Here is a 17,887-nt window from a genome sequence, read left to right as displayed (position 1 = left end):
TTCTTTGGCTCTGTTTAACTCACGACACCAGATGATGATGATCCATAATACCCATTTGCCTTTTTCATCATTTCTGTCATTTACATGCGCGATGGATTGACCGGTGGCGCCGAGGAGGCTTTTTTTGTGTTAATCTTTCTGCTTCTCGGGCTTGGATCTAACTACATAGTTATGTGCTGCACATGAATCTGACCTCAATCACTCCCACTTCTCCAAGTGTACATGATTGATCTCTGCTCCTTTGATAGCGCCCTTGATCTTTCCGAATTCATTAAAAGCATCAGAATCGGCAAAACCAAAGTGGTCCTCGACTTTGTTCCAGCCACTGAAGAGCACAAACTCCTCGTCTTCGCCTTCCTTATCGATGCGCCAGCCCCCGGCGTAGCTGTACGGAGCCGTGTATTCGCCGAGATGCGGAGCACCTGCTTTGAAGATACTATCGAACTCGTCTTTCTTGCTGGCCTCGACAAAGTACCGACTTATACCAAGGACCGGTGCATTCAGGGGGATACTGTTTAAAGAAGGCTGTCCCAGGTCATGTCAGTAAAAGCAGATTTTCACCGCTGGGTGAAACAGCCCATTCTCTTGGGTATACCCACATCAATATCCAAGTGAAACAACCACTCTATACCAATAGAACCCTTGAGCTGAGCCAGTAAACGCTGATTCGGTTCCGAGGTAATCCAATCTCCGAAATGCTCGGCCACAGATGCCCATCCACCAAGAAGATACACTAAGCTTGGGTCTTCGATCTGGCGAACGAAATTAACTGGGTGCTTTGACCATGCGGATTGTTCCTTGATAACGTCTCGAAGATTGGACCTGGTGGTGGGTGATGGTTCCTTTTCCTTTAGACGTAGGAGGGCGAATTCTGTGATAGGCATGGTGACTACCTAGGCCACTATACGTAACATTTTTCGGATGCCATGCGATGCGGGGCTTTCCTATTTTAGCTGCCACCGCTTTTATGATGGCGCTCAGAGTCAGACTCACTGAGTAAATTTCAGTCCGGGGCTCAGACCCAGTGAGTCTGATTGGATGCTCACGGAGCCCTCACTGATTCCTCAGATATTCATCAGAGGCATCGAGTTAGTTATTGAGCACCCAGTCGGTGCTCAGCCCATACTCAAAAGAGCGCTTTGCCCCACAGTTCTGTTTATCTTCCAACCTACATTTTAATGGACCTGAATTTTCACCGTGCCCTTGTTTTTTAAGGTACTCGACCCTCCAATCTCTTTCCTCTCTCAAAAAATAAAATAATGAACTAGGGCACGATGACTTAACAATGGAGGGCTTAGGCTTTCTGTTATGCACCGGCGCAGAAAAAAAGCGATCCACTCTCATCAGACACTAATATCTATGCTTAAGTCCTGGAGTATAAATTGTAGCTACATCCCTTATTTTAAGTTATAGCGAATATTCTCTTTATCCTTAACTTCATTCTTTCCTTCTATTTATTCGTTTTGGCGTTCTACGAAGGTACTTTCCGTTATATCAATGGACATTCGTCAACACGCGAACGTTTTGTTGTCCCAAGGGCCAGTGTTGCTATCGATTTGGCGACCCCAGTTGCGCGATACTCCCGACGGACCTGAATTACGAGCTGTAGAAGTGGTCGCGCATGAGGTAGGTTCAATCCTCGTAACACCGTGCGTAATGTCCTGTCGTTCCTATCTGGTTTTCTGTGACGATGAAGGAAGCGCCGTCGATCACCCCGGCCTGCGGCTCCGCCTCGGCGATTTTACTTACAAGGAACTTGCTCAGAAGGAGATGGGAGATCTGGGATACAACTCTGTCAAGATCTAGATGCGGTGGATAGCAAAGTAGCCAGAAACGGTCGGAAACCCCTCCTGAAGATATTAGGGCAGGTGATGAACCAAGGTATGCCGAGCAAGAGGAGAAAGCAGCGAAGCGCGCGGGTCATGACATGGATTAGCAGGAGAAATCAACAACCAAGATCCTCTCAGACTAGAATACCAAATATGTTCCGCTCTGCCGATGTGCTGGAAGGACAGCAGGCGAACTCGGGCAGCTCGCGCCCCAACAGATCACCAGTCACCACAGCTAGGAAGCTTTGAGAATGCAATAAGGTCTTAATTATCCAATGAAACTATTACAACAGTCTAAGCTTGGCGCAAGGGCGCAATTTTATGATCTAGGATTTGAATCTTCCTTTGTGCAGCTTCAATACCACATCTGAAGCCAACACGTACGCGCTCAACTTCGCACTCCGTCTTTACTCTTCTTCGAGCAGGGTACCTTGAATCTTTCACTCTTCAACAGACACCATGCATCTACGCAGATGCCCTCTTCGTCGCCTTGGTTCGCAACTTCATCATCAAGAACACCAGGGCGTAGAACACTCCACCCCACAATACAACCAGCCCCGCATTCCTCCAGCCGTAGTACTCTTCGTTCAAGTTGAGTGTCTTTAGGTAGTCTTGCCCAGTAGTGTATCGGCACACCTCGCAGTTCTCCGTAGCGCCTGGGTTCAGAAGGTTCGTGCCACGTCCCATGCCTTGCTGATAGGTGGAGAGATAGTCACCACATGTCTCGTTCGCAGGAGGATTGAAGACCGCAAGCTCGCCTCGTTCGCAAGTGATATCGACGGAGAAGGTGGTGAAGGTGAGGAAGGCGCCGAAGAGGTAGTTGAAGGGATCGAGGTAGTAGATCCTAATATGTGATGTTAGCATTGATCTCATGGGTGTTAATAGTCGTATGAGGCTTACCAGTATCTCCAGAACGCCGTGATCTGGGAGTAAGGAACGAAGACACCGCAGAATGATACGAGGGTGGTGATGACCAGCGGGTTGACGAGAGATGCAAAGGTTGCATTGGGAGCATACGCGGCGATCGATTGTCCAATACCGGTGTACAACATCTCGTAAAAGATCTAGACGGTTTGTTAGTTTGACCGAGGAGTCAACCAAAGAAGAGAGAACTCACTGCGACAAAGAATGTGCTACCTGCCCACTTGGTATCATTTGGCAAACCAGCAGTCCAGTACCAACACACGAAGTACAACACACCGCAGACGACCAGGTAGGGCAGCTCAGAAACGATCAAGCCAGTAACGAATGGCACCCAGTGGTAGGTCTTACTCTTCTTCTCGCGCGTCTCATACACGTTGCGACGATCAATGAAGATAGGCTGAAGTTGGGAGATGAGGCCGGGGGCGACAAATAGGAAACTGAAGACCGTGAAGAGGCGTTGCTGGAGATCGCTGACGCTGTTACCAATCGACCAGAACGAAAAGCCGTTGTAAAGAGACAGAAGTATATGCAAGATAAGCTTGTTGTTGATGTACTCGGTGTTGCGGAACAAGGAGATGTTCATACGGTGCGTGACAAGCTTTATCTGCTCCCAAATGGGCGCTGCGAATTGATGGCCGTCGTCGACAGTCCCAGGCGGTTTGGCGGCAGCGTCGGTGATAAGAGTGTCAAGCTCTTGAGTGATCTTCTCGTGTTCTGGCGAGTTGAGCCAGACTTGGTTCCAGTCCTTGCCCTTAGAAAGACTTCCTGATACGACTTCAATCATGTGCTCAGCAGGGTTGGCCTCTCGGGGGCACGGTGCGCCATGATCAGCAAAGTATTTCTTGACGGTCCTCGCATGATGGCCAATATCGCCAAAGTATACGGTCTTGCCACCCTTCGCCAGTAAGAGGAGGGTGTCGAATTGGGCAAAGAGGTCGGCCGATGGCTGATGAATCGTGACGAGGACAGCTTGTCCGACTTCCGCGAGTTTGCGCAAGAATCGTACCGTGTTGTTTGCAGCTTGGCCATCGAGGCCAGAAGTAGGTTCGTCGAGGAAGATCAAAATACTGGGCTTAGCTACGAGCTCAACACCAATTGTGAGACCTGATAAGTTGTTAGTGTCTGTCCCGACTCTGTTCGATGGTTTCAGACTTACGCTTGCGCTGTTCGACCGAAAGACCGGCACCAGGGCGACCGATGAGAGTGTGCTCGAGATCTTCCAACTGTAGAAGCTTGACGATCGTGTCCACATAGCGGAGCTTCTCCTCGCGGGGAATTTCACGATTCTGACGAAGAAGAGCAGAGAATTCCAAAGCCTCGCGTACCGTGGACAATGACTCGTGGACATCCATCTGTTCTACGTAGCCAGCTGATCGTTGGAAGGACACAGGGAGCGGGCGACCATCGACTAGAACAGAGCCATGAATGGTACCATCAGTCTTGCGTTGAGCTAGAACGTCGAGCAGTGTAGTCTTTCCGGCCTGAGTGAAAATATTAGCATATATCCATCTGTCAATCGCATTCCTAGTGCACATACACCCGAAGATCCCATAAGAGCACCGAGCGTACCGGGCTTGACAAATCCTTGAACGTTGTCGAGAAGAAGACGATCGCCATGTGGCGTCTTGACGGTGTAAGTCAGATTCTTCCAGGTAAAGACTGATGTATTGTGGACGAGCTGGTTGTCGATGGTTGCGTCAGACTTCTCGGAATCGGAGCCGGAGTTATCGGATAGCTTCTCGACAGCCTGGGATTCCTCATCCGCAACCACGGCCTTAGGTACCTTCTTCTGCTTCTCACGGGGGATGAGGAGGCCGCGACCACCTTCGCCCATCTGCTTCCACCTGGAAGTGAAGAACACGGTCATTGCCACGAAGAAAACGTACCAGGCGCAGAGAATGCCAAAGTTCCGCCAAAGGTTGCTGTGGCTGAAGGACATGGAAGCCAGGTATTGGTCACCAGTAACGCTGGTTGCTCCAGGAGGCGCACCACGGACGCCGGTACATGCTTGTCCGCCTCCTGTTTCGGGGCTGTATCCTTCGCCATTTGGAACCAGGAATGGGCCCACACAAGGAATCACCTGGTCGTGGAACTCGTTCGCGAGCAATGCTTCGAACGCGTAGGCCATGGGGTCGATCCAGAAGAACCAAACGAACCAAGGGTGCATGTCGGGCTTGGGAATCATGTATCCTGCATATGTGAAGGCAGCGACGATGGTGAATCCAGAAGCTTTAGTTGCTGCGTCGAAATTCGGGAAAGCGGCACCGATGAACCTGAACAGCTGTGTCATAGCCAGGGCCGAGATCAAGTTGATAAGCCAGAAGATGAAGAAAGCCTGGGCGGTGTACTGGAATCCAGTCATGAAATATAGCACAACTCCAAAGTGTGAGATTTGGAAGAGCATGATCGGGATGTCGGTAATGACCTGGGCGAAGACAAAGGCAGATGGATGGTGGAGAGCGAAGTCTCGGTGTTTGGCTAAGACGGGTCGGCCGACGAACGAATCCGTAACCTCGGCGAGAGCGATGAAGGTAGGATAAAGTAGAGAGAAGAAGAGTGAGCCTCCCTTGATAAACAAGCCCGCCGTGTTGTCCGGAGCATTGTAGAACAGTGAGCCACCGATCAGCGCCTGAACGATAGTTGTGGCTTGCTTGATGAACAGAGTTTGCTTGTCGCCCCAGAGGATCTGAAATTGGCGTATGGTAGCCGTTCGCACCTGATGGAAATATCCTGCGGACTCCGCAGCTTTCTTTGGGAGTTTCCTGTGCTTGTCTTGAGCCTCCTGTTCCCTGAAGTCTGCCGTATTCTGCTGAGCCTCGGGGCTATTAGGGTAGTCGAGCTCGGCTATCATCCTTGGCTTAATGGGCGAGTTGTTATAGGCAGCGAGTAGCTCCTCTGTTGATCGAGGAAATCGGTCCTCAAAGTCTGGGGCAATTGTGCGCACAGCAGGCACCGATACGCTCGTCAGAAAATCTGACTTGTTGGCTGCAGGGTCGCATAGGAAGCCAAGGTCCTCCATGTATGGCACAGCTTCGTCTCGAGGTCCGTAAAAGATCTGCTTGCCGTTATCGAGAATCAAAATCTTGTCGAACTGCTCGTAGATGCCATTACCAGCTTGGTAAAGACTGGCTATTGTAGTGAGACCAAGAATATCTGTCATGGCGCGTATGGCTTTCGTCCAATCTAGTGCAGTGCTCGCGTCGAGACCACGAGTGGAGTTATCCCAGGAGAAGACGCTGCCTCTAGTCGCAAGGCATTCGAGAATGGACACTCGCTTGCGCTCGCCACCCGAAACGCCACGAATAAACTCATCTCCGACCTTGGTATCCTTTGTGTGTGTGATACTGAGAGACTTCAAGAGGAATTCTTTGTATAGTTGGGCGTATTCCTCCTCGTTCTTGATGTCCGGTGGCAGGTGGAAGGGCACCTTCAAACGTGTGGCGAAGTCGATGGTGTCACCAACTGAAAGAGCTGGAAAGAAGATCTCCTCTTCTGTGTTCATGATGATCTGACCACGATATTGTTTGGCTTCTTGACTGGTCATGGAACCGAAAGAGACGTCGCCAGTAATTTCTGCGAAGCCATTTCTGTGGTTTGATAGAACGCTAAGCAGTGTTGTGCATCCGGCCCCTGGATTTCCAAGAACAAGCAACATCTCACCGGGTTTAACACATCCAGAAGAATTGTCGATAATAGTCTTCAGGGGTGGGCTCTTACTGCCCTTCCCGAACGGGTTGAACTGAGAGAGAACATTTTCGTTGTAAAGCGCGTCACTGCTGACGCCCTTTACTGTGAGGTTCTGCCATGTCACACCCAGCTTCTTCAATTTCCCACCGTTAGTCTCGTTACGTTGTCGTATTTGTAGTATATCTGGAGTGATGGGCCATTGTGAGATGTCTCGGGGGTCGGTCTTTTGGCCAGATTCGTCGTCTGACTGCGCCGCTCTGGAGTTGACGATAGGGTCCGCCATTGGGGAGGGAGATAGTCCGGAGGGCTTTCCGACCGAACTCGTCTGGTAAATCGCTTTCTCGGGGTCGCGATTGACCTCCATATTGTAGTTCTTCGGATTCGCTAATTTGCTAGACTTTGACAGCAGAAGAACTTCGATGGAAAAAGATGCTGGAGATCAAACGATTGGAGTTGCCGGTGGGAGAGTAGCAACAGCACGCACAAGATATAAAAACAAAAATAATTAGATATATGAACATAACTTAGCTCCTGATTAATAATCCGATTCAAGGCCAGGAGCCCAAAGAAGCCCTCTGTCTTTTCCCCTATTAAGGTGCTGAACGAAGAGCATCGGACTTCTTTTCGAAGGATGGGGTGATTAGTGAACATTTCGTGCATTAAGATTTTCCTAACAGTCAGTTCAACCGTCTCTGTGGAATCATCAGGCATAACTTAGTTATCCGCTCGGATTGATTACTATACATTCCTAGCTCTAGTTAATTAAGTTAACTCACTAACTCATTACGGAGTAGATACGATGAATAGTGGGGCTTGATTTCTAGAGCCCCCTGCCTTATTTGGGCGGGTTTAACCATATAAACTCTAGCCTCGTAGATCGGTTAGACCGACTAATCATTCACATTCATTGCGAGCTACGATGATCGAGCGACTAGAATCAATTCAGTGCGTCAATGAAGACCGACTGAACCCACTTGTCCCCAATGGTCATACTCATCTTTGCCTTTTCCCAAGTTGTTATTAATCGCCACTAACTAACTACTACTCCCTTCGGATCAGACAAATCAGACCTTTGCTCGAAATGTTTATTCATATTTCCGGGTGGCGCATCCTTAACTAGGGTTGATGTCATTAGTCAAAACCTTATCTTTTTGGTCCCCTGGCTGCGTCGCTACTAATCATAACGTCCTGACTTTTGCACAGTAGATTCAAGCGAGTGTAGATTGTAGTCGGCCCGAATGACAATTAAGCCTTTAGGGAAAAATTTTCGGGGAGAGAATAGTGACTAGAAATAGAGAGCGGCGCAATTATTAGAGAACGGCGGGCCCGAGATTTTCGCCTAGGCCAATCCTATACCAGGTTCCTTTGGGTCCCGAGTAACTTCCTCCACAGCTGGTCTATCCAAGATCATGCCCCTCAGCTCCCTCGAGACCACCACTGTAATAGAAACCTCCACTTATCTCAACAGATCTTTTTTATCATGATGAATAAACAGATAAAGGCTGATTGACTTTCGACCCAACACCTAATTGACTATTGGTTCGCGGTCGGAGCTTGAGGTTGTCTATCGACAATGATTCGTAATCACAGCGTAAAGACACTCAATTCTCAATTACGAGTGTAGAAAGGCATAAGTAGAACAGACGCTGTGCACCAAAGTCATTTACTTCCCTGTGTTAGTTAATAGTTTCTGACCACTCTGTACTATCCCTAATTTCTGCCCTATTTATCACTGTCACGCCAGAGCGAGCACCTCCAACCCTCCCTCCCCCTCCAAACTACGTCACCACCCCACAGCCATGACGACTCCTACCAGCATTGATCCCAAGGATATTCAAGGACACTGGTCCAAATATCAAGACGACAAGTATGTTGAGGGCTGGGCCTCCCTCTGGGACAAAGGTGATAATCTGCCCTGGGATCGTGGCTTCCCCAACCCTGCGCTAGAAGACACCCTGGTCCAGAGAGCAGGCACCATTGGCGGGCCTATCTCCCAGGACGGTCAGAGGCGGAAGGCCTTGGTGCCGGGCTGTGGACGTGGAGTCGATGTACTCTTACTGGCGAGCTTTGGGTATGATGCCTATGGCCTGGAGTGCAGTGCCACGGCTGTCGATGCGTGCAAGAAGGAGGAGAAGGAGAACCATAGCCTGTACCGTGTGCAAGACGAGGAAGTTGGGAAAGGGAAGGTCACTTTCGTCCACGGGGATTTCTTTGATGATACCTGGTTGAAGGAAATTGGAGTTCCTCGAAATGGATTTGATGTTATTTATGATTACACGGTACGTACACTAACTGCCGCTGTTGGGCTCATTCCATCATTGCTCTTTTTCTCTCCACTTGTACTCTGCATTCTACAGGGAGAGCTGCAAGATGCTTCGCTCTCAGTCTTTGGACTTTTGATGTGCCATTTCTTACCCACTCTGGTTCCTTCTGGTCTTTCTGGTCTTTCCTTCTAACAACCATCTAGTTTTTCTGTGCTCTGAACCCAGAGCACCGTCCTAAATGGGCTCTCCGACACACTGAGCTCCTTGCTCCCTCACCTGCAGGTAATCTGATCTGCCTGGAGTCTCCTCGTCATAAGGACCCCTTGGCCCCCGGCCCTCCATTTGCCTCTCCCTCCGAGGCCTACATGGAGCACCTGAGCCACCCGGGTGAGAAGATCCCCTACAACGATAAGGGTCTTATCGATGCGGACCCGTTGCGAGAGCCCAGCAAGGCGGGCCTGAAGAGAGTAGCGCACTGGCAGCCAGAGCGCACGCACACTGTGGGCATGGGTGAGAATGGGGTGATCCATGACAGAGTCTCTATTTGGCGGCGACGTGACTAGAAATGTGCCTGCGCATTTTTGAGACCCAAAAAAGGAGAAATTGTAAATGGAAAATATAGGTGTTATTGGAGTCCGGCCCTGGATTTCAGAGGAAACGAAGGGCCGGGATGCAAAGGGCGCTCTTTTAAAGAAATTTTGCGGACATAGGGAACATATGCACTGGAAGAATTTCCTCAAGTCCACAGCGGGATCCTGCTTGTAATCGTCGTATCATTCAAAGTAAGCGGAGACTATATCTATTGAAGACAATTAATGTTAGTATACATAATTCATGGTATTTCGCACACAGCGTTAAACGCCCAAGGATCATCAAGAGTTGCAAGGCGAATGGCATTCTCAACATCGCGTTTTCGGAACGCTGGTCCGCGACCGAGACAGATACAACCGAGGGAAAGGTCTACCACAAGGTCAGTAAATACATGGACAAGAAGACACGAAGAACCATTGAATCTCGGCATTACTCACATTTAATGAAGCTCGCTACGTTGAGCTGCGGAGCCGAATTGAATCGGGGACCGGAGAGGGGCGAGCTCAGGTCCTGAATACGAATCCCTCGCTGCTGTAGCAGTCTTTGCACACCACTCGCATCCATCCACTCATCAGCACCCGATTCATTGACAATTTGCCACGTTCGAGAGGAAACGGTGAGTTGTTCAGGCGAGTAGCTATTCCTCCTTGAATTGAGAACTTTTGCCCTCAACTCGATGGTGTCTCCTATTTCGTCGTGCATGACATCGACGAATCCGGAGATCAAGCGGTTGCGCTCGTCTATGGTCAATCGTTTGCCGAAGATTGCTTTGACCCTTGGATCGTCTCCAAATGAGCTTGTTAATAGATAGTATCCAGTCTCGCAGCATTGTCGGACCAGACGGTGTGAGAGTGTCCAGCGCCCTTGCTTTAGGAGATTATCGGGCGATACTATGGTCGGGAAATTCAGGGCGGGACTAGGGATGGATGAGAAGGGGATATTCGGAGACGACAAGACTATTCCGAACGGTAGAATTGCTTGTTCTTGGGAGGGTGGCGTAGGGGGTAGTTGCGATAGTCCAGGCCATTGAGCCGCGAGGTCCGACGTGGACTGGAAAGCTTCACCGATTATTGGCAATGAAGGAAGTTGCGTTATGAGCGGATTGTCATTTGAGATTATATCTTGTGTATCGCTCACTGTGGGAGACGTCGATGGCGATACGTCCGCCGGCGCTGCAGGTGCTTGTTCGGCCTCGTCGCAGCCACTTTTGGCAAGCGACACGCATTGCTGTGTAATTTTTTGCAGAGCAGTTGTGACACGAGGCTGATTTTGGAGAATCCCAACCTCGAACAGAAGATTACTGAAGGAAAGGAACGACTCGCTGAGGTCTTCGATGCCCGACTCGAGTTCCTGTACGCGAGATTGCAGATTGACGATCGTGGTCTCTTTTCTCTTGCGATATGCTTGCTGCGCGACGCGAAGCTGCGTTCGACGTCTCTGGATTCCTTGAGTCAGTTCCTACTTGCTCGGTAGTTGTTCGGTATGTACCCACATCGGGAACTTGCTGATCGACCGTCACAGTTCGTGGCCGGCCTCTCTTGCGAGGCGCGGGGGCGTCAGTCATTGCTTCGACCATCGTGTATTGCTTTTGAGGCCTTTTCTTTACTTGAAGACATGCAGTGAAGTAATGGATAATCTTGAGGACGCGAAAAGGACGTGACGGCGTTGCTTTACTCCTCGGGGTCGGGGGCGTCGGCGCGTCGGACTGTTGAATAATCGAAAAATCGGTGGGTCGCCACGAATGGCCCGGACTGCGCCCAAAGTTCATGGCCAAGCGGCTCAAGGAGTTTTTTACTGTACAATGCTCTCTGTCCGAACGTCATCAATTTCATCATCAAGACCGAGCGCACCGCAACGAGGAATATAATTTGAATCATTGACCTCAGCTTACTCCGTAATCCATCTCCAATGCTCCGAAATATCTTCATCCGTAGCGAACTGCGTACAGCTCTTGCAACATGTCTTCATTCACTCAGCCGATGCCAGTAGTTGCCTGCGGCAGAATACCCGCAATGGGGAAATCAATCTCCCAGCACCTGCTGCCTGAATATGAAGGTTCTTGATATACATCCCTGAAATAAACAAAGTATGGTGCTAATGCTCCTCAGTTATCCACTTCATCCTGTCATATGAGGCTGCAGACGCTGAGCTCCCGCATCTGCTTGCAGGTCACGATCCTCAGTCTCGGAGCCCCAATGAGATCGGAACCCACGATTACAGCCGGCTGCCTCGCGCGGTAATCTTCGGTCGCGGCTATGAGCCTCAGCAGGTTGAAGAGCTTAAGAAGAAATTCGCGGGTGTTGCTAAAGAACCTGTTGCTTGGGTGAGGGGGAACCCAGCGCAATTGCCTGCCGGGACCGCTGGGCCTGACTATGCTCAGAATGTCGCGGCGGATATGAAGAAGGTGCTTAATAAATGGAGGGACGAGGGAGAAAAAGATGAGGAGATTTTGGTGTACTAGTTGCTTTTAGACGCTATTCATTCTCCAATGGAAGCTCTGGTATACGGAATTTCATAGAGTAGGAGTTCCTCATCTGTGACAAAGGTCGAGGCATGCCTAGTTAAGGCGGGGGCATGAAAGGTCTCAGAAGCCCTTTCAATTCGACATCTTTTGTAATTTCCTACGCCACAGTTGCCCTCAATCAATTTTTTCCCATTAACACACTCTTATCGCACAGATGATGCTTCTCAAGTTCTGCGCTGCTCTCCTTCCTTGCCTCTGCCTGGAAAGGAAAAGAATTTCGATAATAGTTGCAGAGGAAAGCGCCAGCGTTAGTACCAAAAAAGAAACCGAATCAGGAGAGAGCGTGGACAGAGTGACAGTGAATGAGAAAACAGGACACGAGGGCCAGACGAACCAGAAACAAGAATTTGGCTAATAACAATATCAAAGATTAAGTATTTTACAAACAAGGGTAAACCCTTCCTCTCACTATGCTCGTTTCAGGGCATAGCACCATCGGTGGGGCTGTACATAGAGTCAGTTTTGCGCCTCCCTCTTCGTCTAGCCAGGTGAAGTAAAACCATACCTCTCTGGGCAACAATGAATTATAATATGTTGGTTGCTAACTACGTCCAGATATATCACCTAATTACAGGGGTATTCTTGATACCTCTTGGTGAGATCTAACCATAGGTTACTGCCCGCTAACGTGCATCGGGCTTCAATCGTGACGACTACTATTTCCTTCAACAACGTAATCTCTGTATTCTAGCTAGCAGTGGTACACGGCAATGTTAGGTATATCGCGGTTGGTAAGTGGAAGATATAATCTCTATAGAACGTGACTAAGTAGTCAAGAGCTTAGTATAACCGGAAGCGCTAGCTAATCATCCCTTAAGGATCTGTATACAACCAATATCAACGATAAAAAGCGCATCACTGAAAATAACGGAAGGCTGTGTCATGATGGAGACAATCGGAGGTTTGAGGGCATCCAAAGAAGGAAGGCGGTGTACAGCAGCAGAACCCAAACAAAGGGATCCTGCTGGCAGAAAGCACCATAAAGATCTATAAGGCCCTACATGGAGCTTTCTCCTTTCTCTTCTCCTTAGATTTAGTTGCTTCGTTGAATGATACAGCTACCTTCATGGATTCGCTTCTGATCACCGTAACAGGCTGCTTAAAAATTCGTATCGCTAGATGCTCGACAATTATTAACATTAGCAAGATAGCTAGTGCAATCGTTCCCTCTAGACTAGAGTTGATTCTTTCTTCGAATTAGTAAGATTATAACTATACTTTGAAAGGTAGTTACAACACGGGTGGCGTTGTAAATTCATAGAAATACGCAAACGATCATTATTCTACAGTTAACAGTAGAGCTTAGGGTTTATCACTATGATTAGGGCGTTTCCTTCCGCTAGAACTAAAGAAATACAAGACTACCGAACTTTACCGGCGATTGAGGCAAATTAAGATACACCTTAGATTTCTAGATGAGTATAGTAGGAAAGGAAGAATTTCATTTCGTTATCCGTTTGTAAGGCTATATAAGACCGGGGTATACTAAAGAATTTGGAAAGTTAATTAGTGAATTGCCGCTCTTTGAAAATCATCCTGCTATAATCATGAGGAAATTATGTCTACAACGATATAAATTCTGGATTCAAAGCAGGATTTATCTATAGCAATATTGGCAGAGTCAATTTGAGTAGGTGAAAATATAATTATAATCATATTTATCATGAAACGTGACTAAATAGATAGTTGCCTTAGTGCAATCGGTCAAATAAACAAAACATGCCTCTAGGATAAGAGATGATCTACAACTAGTCCATCTTCAGGGATAAAATAAACGCTGCATCATCCCCATCTTGATAATGCTAAGGCTTTGTGCGCCGCTGCATGTTAGGCTGGATTTGGGCTGAAATCGTACTATGTAACCGATTTCACTTGCTCCCGTGCCTAAATTCTAGCCGAACGACGAAGCGGGGCCTGTTGCCTCCTAGGACTAGCACTCTTTATGCCAGCCTCTCTCCTTAGAGGTGGACGTTTGGTAAAAATCTGTAAGGAAATCTTTGACCTAGATTAGCTTTCCCGTACTCTAAATAATGTTAAACTACGTACTGTCAAGTAAGGAAGGAGCCATCTTCTTAGGCACTTCGCGTCTATCACGCTATCTTTAAAGTTATTCTTTTCTTACGTAGAATTTTCGAAATATCGCTCTTCGGCGTCCCGAGTATTGAGGTGAACCAGGATTGGTTGGTGGAGTTCTGAGGCAACCATTCGTGCGTGGCCGGTTATACTACCTACAGTAATGAATTGATAACCCCATTTTCCTAAACTAGATGCCGATGCCGCGATACAAGGTCCCAATCTTACCATCTTACTATCTACATCATGCTGCAGGTCCAATTAGCAAGAACATTGTATCGCAGCCTCTATGACTGGCTCCAATTAACAGAACCAAACTGGGGCTTCACAATTTACTGCACGACCTACACCCCGCAATCCGATGCTACTTTCCCGCTATCATTGATCTTATCACGGCATCATAAAGGATGGGTTCTACAAAGAATATGAGGATTTACTCAGTTAAAAAGCTCATGAAGTCGACATAGTATTTGGGACATATGACGGAATATGCAGGATGGGGATTATATGTGAAATAGCTAAGCGATCGTTTGTCAGGGCCGCGACATTTATTGAGCTTCTAAATGAAAGGTATATTACTAAATTACCCTACACCCTCAGCATGGCAGAATTAACGCGGGACGCATAGGGCAGTTTATCTAGAGTCATCGAGTCTCAAGCAACAACTCTGGATGCACATCCTCATCGTACCACTCTCCCAGACCTCGCTCCACAGCCGGTCGCGCCGCAATGCGATCCACCCACTGTTGTAAATGAGGTAACCGATCCAATTCCTCCTCTGAGAATCCAATCCGTCGAATATTTCTTATCCAAGCCCAGGCATTGATATCAGCAATACTATATTTCCCCTTGCCTCGCCCAGCTAAGTACTCCCGCGCGCCACCACCATATCTCCCCGAAAGTCGGATTTCAAGGACGTCGTAAACCCGGAGCAGTTCCCGCTTGAAGCGAGCCAGTGCATCTAGGATTTTTCAGAAAGCGCGAAATCGAAGCTCCAGGGGTATAGCACTAACGAGGACTTTGGTCTGCATTGTTCCGAAAGAAATTGTACTGCCCTTGATTGGGTTGCCCCGAGGCATGCCAGAATGTTAGCCATTGGAGTGCCTCGCTTTGATTAATCGGGTCTGAAAACCAGAAAAGATTGTTTTCGTCTGCTGAATTGACGAGATACAAAAGTTCGGCGGATGATTCCATTACCACATGAGGTGGACGTGTATTGTTGTCGATCAAGATTGGGATACGCCCTATATGGGTTTGTATTAGTCTACATTCTGGAAAATGACATATAAATTTACGAAAAAGCAAAAGAGGCACCATTAGGATTCAGTCTGAGAAACCAGTCTTTTTTCTGTTCATTCTTGTCGAGGTCAATCAGACTTGTCGTCCATTCAAAGCTGTAGGCCTCCTTTAGTTCTTCGAGAAGAATGTGGACTTTTCTTCCATTTGGAGTTAGAGAGGTTATGAGGTGTAAGCCCTTTGTGGAAGTTAGCATGAGCCTGTTCTTGCGGGGTCCGCGGTAGAGGAGGGGCAGGATTGATTCGCTGATACGGTAAAAGGTCTGTATCTGATCCGAGGATACTGACTTTGGCATTCTTTACCCGTTCGGGAGTTTCCATTGCATAAAAGAAAGACATTTTTGATTTGGTTAAGTGGATTAGTTAACATAACCGTTTACCAAAAAGGTTGGGTAAAATTGTGGAGGATAGGTCGCTGGTGGAGAAGATGTATTGAAAGAAGTTCAAGGAAAATGTAATTTAGTCTCGCTTAGCTGATCCGCAGTTTCCCTTGTGCTTTGTTTGATTAATCCTGATCGCGTGATATATGCATTGCAGGGGAAGGAAGGGCATGCAGCCCACTGGGTACTCCGCCTCTACAACTGTAAAATACCACGTAGGTCGGGCCACCTCGGCACAAGCTTAGGAAGCCTAAACAAATTATTGACTTGCCGCTTCTCAGCTAGACACAGGGAACAAGCTTTCTCGCCCCATTTTGGTGATGGTTTTGCATAGCCCTATTTCCGTCACAGTCTTCCGACTTGTAGTATATTCACCGTTCAGTATGCCCTGTCTTGCCCATTCGAGATGATTTGAATATCAGAGGACAACTTCCCTCTGAGATCAATACAGGCTATATAAGCTATCAGAGGCTGTTGTGCTGCTCAGGTGTTTTACCAAACCGGGTTTAGCATGATTGATCTCTCCATGACGATTTTCACCGCCGACACCACGGCTCTAAAGAACCGTGCATTCTGGATTGCTTATGCTGCTTCCCCATATCTTATTACACCCTGGATCTACGGTTACGCAGCCGACCAGATCGTGGCCCCTGGCGGGATTGGATACAGATGGAGCTTCGGTATTTTTGCAATTGTCATGCCTATTGTCAGTGCTCCACTCTGGAGCCTGTGGTATTGCATTCAAGAAAAGGCCGAAAAGACGGATTTGACGGAAAAGCAAAGCAGCGGACGAAACCTTTTGCAGTCTATCATCCATTATGGTATTGGGTTCGACGTGATTGGACTGCTCATTATTGCGACAGGCTTCTCTTTTTTCCTGCTGGCATTCAGCTTATACTCGTATCAGCCTGGAGAGTGGCACTCTCCATTGATTATATGCTTTGTTGTTATTGGATTTTGCTTGATTGTCTGCTTCACCCTCTGGGATAAGTACCTCGCACCAGTGAAATTTATGCCGTGGGAGCTGATCCAAAACCGGCCTGTATTTTTCGCATTCTCTATGGTTGTTTCGCTCTACTTCGCCTGGTATATCTGTGACAATTACTTCTATTCCCTCTTGCAGGTGATGTTCGACCAGACGGTGACCCATGCCACATATATCTCAAACATCTATACTATCGGCTCCTGCTTCTGGTGTCTTGTCTTCGGCGCTGTCCTTCGCAAGCATGGTCGTCTGAAGTGGTGGGCTATTTGCTTTGGCGTTCCTTTGACTATCCTGGGAGTCGTTCTAATGATCAAGTTCCGTCAGCCAGATTCGAACATTGGGTACATTGTGATGTGCCTGATTTTTGTTGCTTTCGGAGGTGGCACTCTCGTGATCTGTGAGCAGATGACTGTTATGGCGATCTCTGCCCAGAGAAACATTCCGGCTATACTGGCTATTGAGGGAGTGGTAGCCAGCATTGGAAGTGCACTTGGAAGTACTGATGCCGTTGCAATGTGGACTGGAGTCTTTCCCGTGAAGCTGAAAGAGTTCCTTCCTTCATCCGCTCAAGGTGAACTTACGGCCATTTATGGCTCACTGTCTACCCAGCTATCCTACGCGAAAGGGACGGCTACTCGCGATGCGATCGATCATGCTTATAAGGAGACTCAAAATCTTATGCTAATTACTGCCACGTGCCTTTATCTAATCACGTTGGCTTCCTGGCTTATTTTGGAAGGATCTCAACGTGAAGAAGACGAAGCAGCAGGTTCATGGTGTTCATTTTTGAGTGAAATGTGCCCACATTCCGCTCAATTTATAGCAAGTGTTATGTCCGTTCTGTATATCGCGCTCTACCGCATTTATTCACCAAGGTCATGGAAATATACGCAATGCACAGTTCCCGAAGGAGAAGCCGATGGGCTTATCTGCAATTTTCCATCCACGATCGCCCAAGGTTAGACCTAGATCCTCTAGAATTTCATTGTAGTAATGGGTACTTCAGGCATCCAGTTCCTCGATCTGTTGATAATTCACTCGTCTTTCAATACAACTTTTGCCCCTTCCCTGGCAAATCCTAATAAGGTTAGCGCATTATTCTACAGGATATCCTTGTCATCGCCTGTAGGTCATTCCTTCTTTGACGGCAATGCCCCCCACAACGAGTGTTTTTCAAGTTTTCATCCTATCAAACTTCTGCCCACATTCAGATCATCCATCTTGCAAGTTCCCCTTTGATGAGCCCTCATTGCTCAGATTATCAAGATCCGGGATTGGCTCATTGATTGTGTGACATATCAAGGAGAAGCCAGGCATGTGTCGCTATGAGTCAGT

The 17,887-nt window shown here is 48.0% G+C and overlaps 7 protein-coding genes across 7 annotated transcripts; 3 read left to right on the top strand and 4 right to left on the bottom strand.

The window, feature by feature from the left end:
* Positions 1–198: 198 nt before the first annotated feature.
* Positions 199–884, bottom strand: N7473_002764 (uncharacterized protein; the record flags this gene model as incomplete). Its single annotated transcript, XM_057148704.1, has 2 exons — positions 199–525; positions 600–884. 2 exons carry the CDS (start codon positions 882–884, stop codon positions 199–201), a joined length of 612 nt encoding a protein of 203 aa, XP_057012358.1.
* A 1,410-nt stretch (positions 885–2,294) lies between these two features.
* On the bottom strand, positions 2,295–6,804 carry N7473_002763 (uncharacterized protein; the record flags this gene model as incomplete). Its single annotated transcript, XM_057148703.1, has 5 exons — positions 2,295–2,673; positions 2,730–2,893; positions 2,947–3,857; positions 3,910–4,234; positions 4,291–6,804. The coding sequence occupies 5 exons, from the start codon at positions 6,802–6,804 to the stop codon at positions 2,295–2,297; spliced, it is 4,293 nt and encodes a 1,430-aa protein (XP_057012357.1).
* Positions 6,805–8,239: 1,435 nt separating this feature from the next.
* Positions 8,240–9,267, top strand: N7473_002762 (uncharacterized protein; the record flags this gene model as incomplete). The annotated part of the gene is made up of 2 exons (XM_057148702.1): positions 8,240–8,719; positions 8,908–9,267. The coding sequence occupies 2 exons, from the start codon at positions 8,240–8,242 to the stop codon at positions 9,265–9,267; spliced, it is 840 nt and encodes a 279-aa protein (XP_057012356.1).
* A 269-nt stretch (positions 9,268–9,536) lies between these two features.
* On the bottom strand, positions 9,537–11,063 carry N7473_002761 (bZIP transcription factor; the record flags this gene model as incomplete). Its single annotated transcript, XM_057148701.1, has 3 exons — positions 9,537–9,664; positions 9,733–10,732; positions 10,788–11,063. 3 exons carry the CDS (start codon positions 11,061–11,063, stop codon positions 9,537–9,539), a joined length of 1,404 nt encoding a protein of 467 aa, XP_057012355.1.
* Positions 11,064–11,105: 42 nt separating this feature from the next.
* On the top strand, positions 11,106–11,952 carry N7473_002760 (uncharacterized protein). Its single transcript, XM_057148700.1, has 2 exons — positions 11,106–11,350; positions 11,404–11,952. Exons 1-2 carry the CDS (start codon positions 11,254–11,256, stop codon positions 11,754–11,756), a joined length of 450 nt encoding a protein of 149 aa, XP_057012354.1. The 5' UTR covers positions 11,106–11,253; the 3' UTR covers positions 11,757–11,952.
* A 2,584-nt stretch (positions 11,953–14,536) lies between these two features.
* On the bottom strand, positions 14,537–15,526 carry N7473_002759 (glutathione S-transferase family protein; the record flags this gene model as incomplete). The annotated part of the gene is made up of 4 exons (XM_057148699.1): positions 14,537–14,853; positions 14,906–15,136; positions 15,207–15,366; positions 15,476–15,526. The coding sequence occupies 4 exons, from the start codon at positions 15,524–15,526 to the stop codon at positions 14,537–14,539; spliced, it is 759 nt and encodes a 252-aa protein (XP_057012353.1).
* Positions 15,527–16,078: 552 nt separating this feature from the next.
* Positions 16,079–17,515, top strand: N7473_002758 (uncharacterized protein; the record flags this gene model as incomplete). The annotated part of the gene is made up of 1 exon (XM_057148698.1): positions 16,079–17,515. One exon carries the CDS (start codon positions 16,079–16,081, stop codon positions 17,513–17,515), a length of 1,437 nt encoding a protein of 478 aa, XP_057012352.1.
* Positions 17,516–17,887: the final 372 nt, after the last annotated feature.

Source organism: Penicillium subrubescens (genome assembly GCF_028828155.1).
Source record: "Penicillium subrubescens strain IBT 31985 chromosome Unknown utg000002l_segment0_segment0, whole genome shotgun sequence".
Lineage (NCBI taxonomy): Eukaryota > Fungi > Ascomycota > Eurotiomycetes > Eurotiales > Aspergillaceae > Penicillium > Penicillium subrubescens.
Note: the sequence above shows the minus strand (reverse complement) of the source record. Positions and strands in the feature narration are given on the sequence as shown.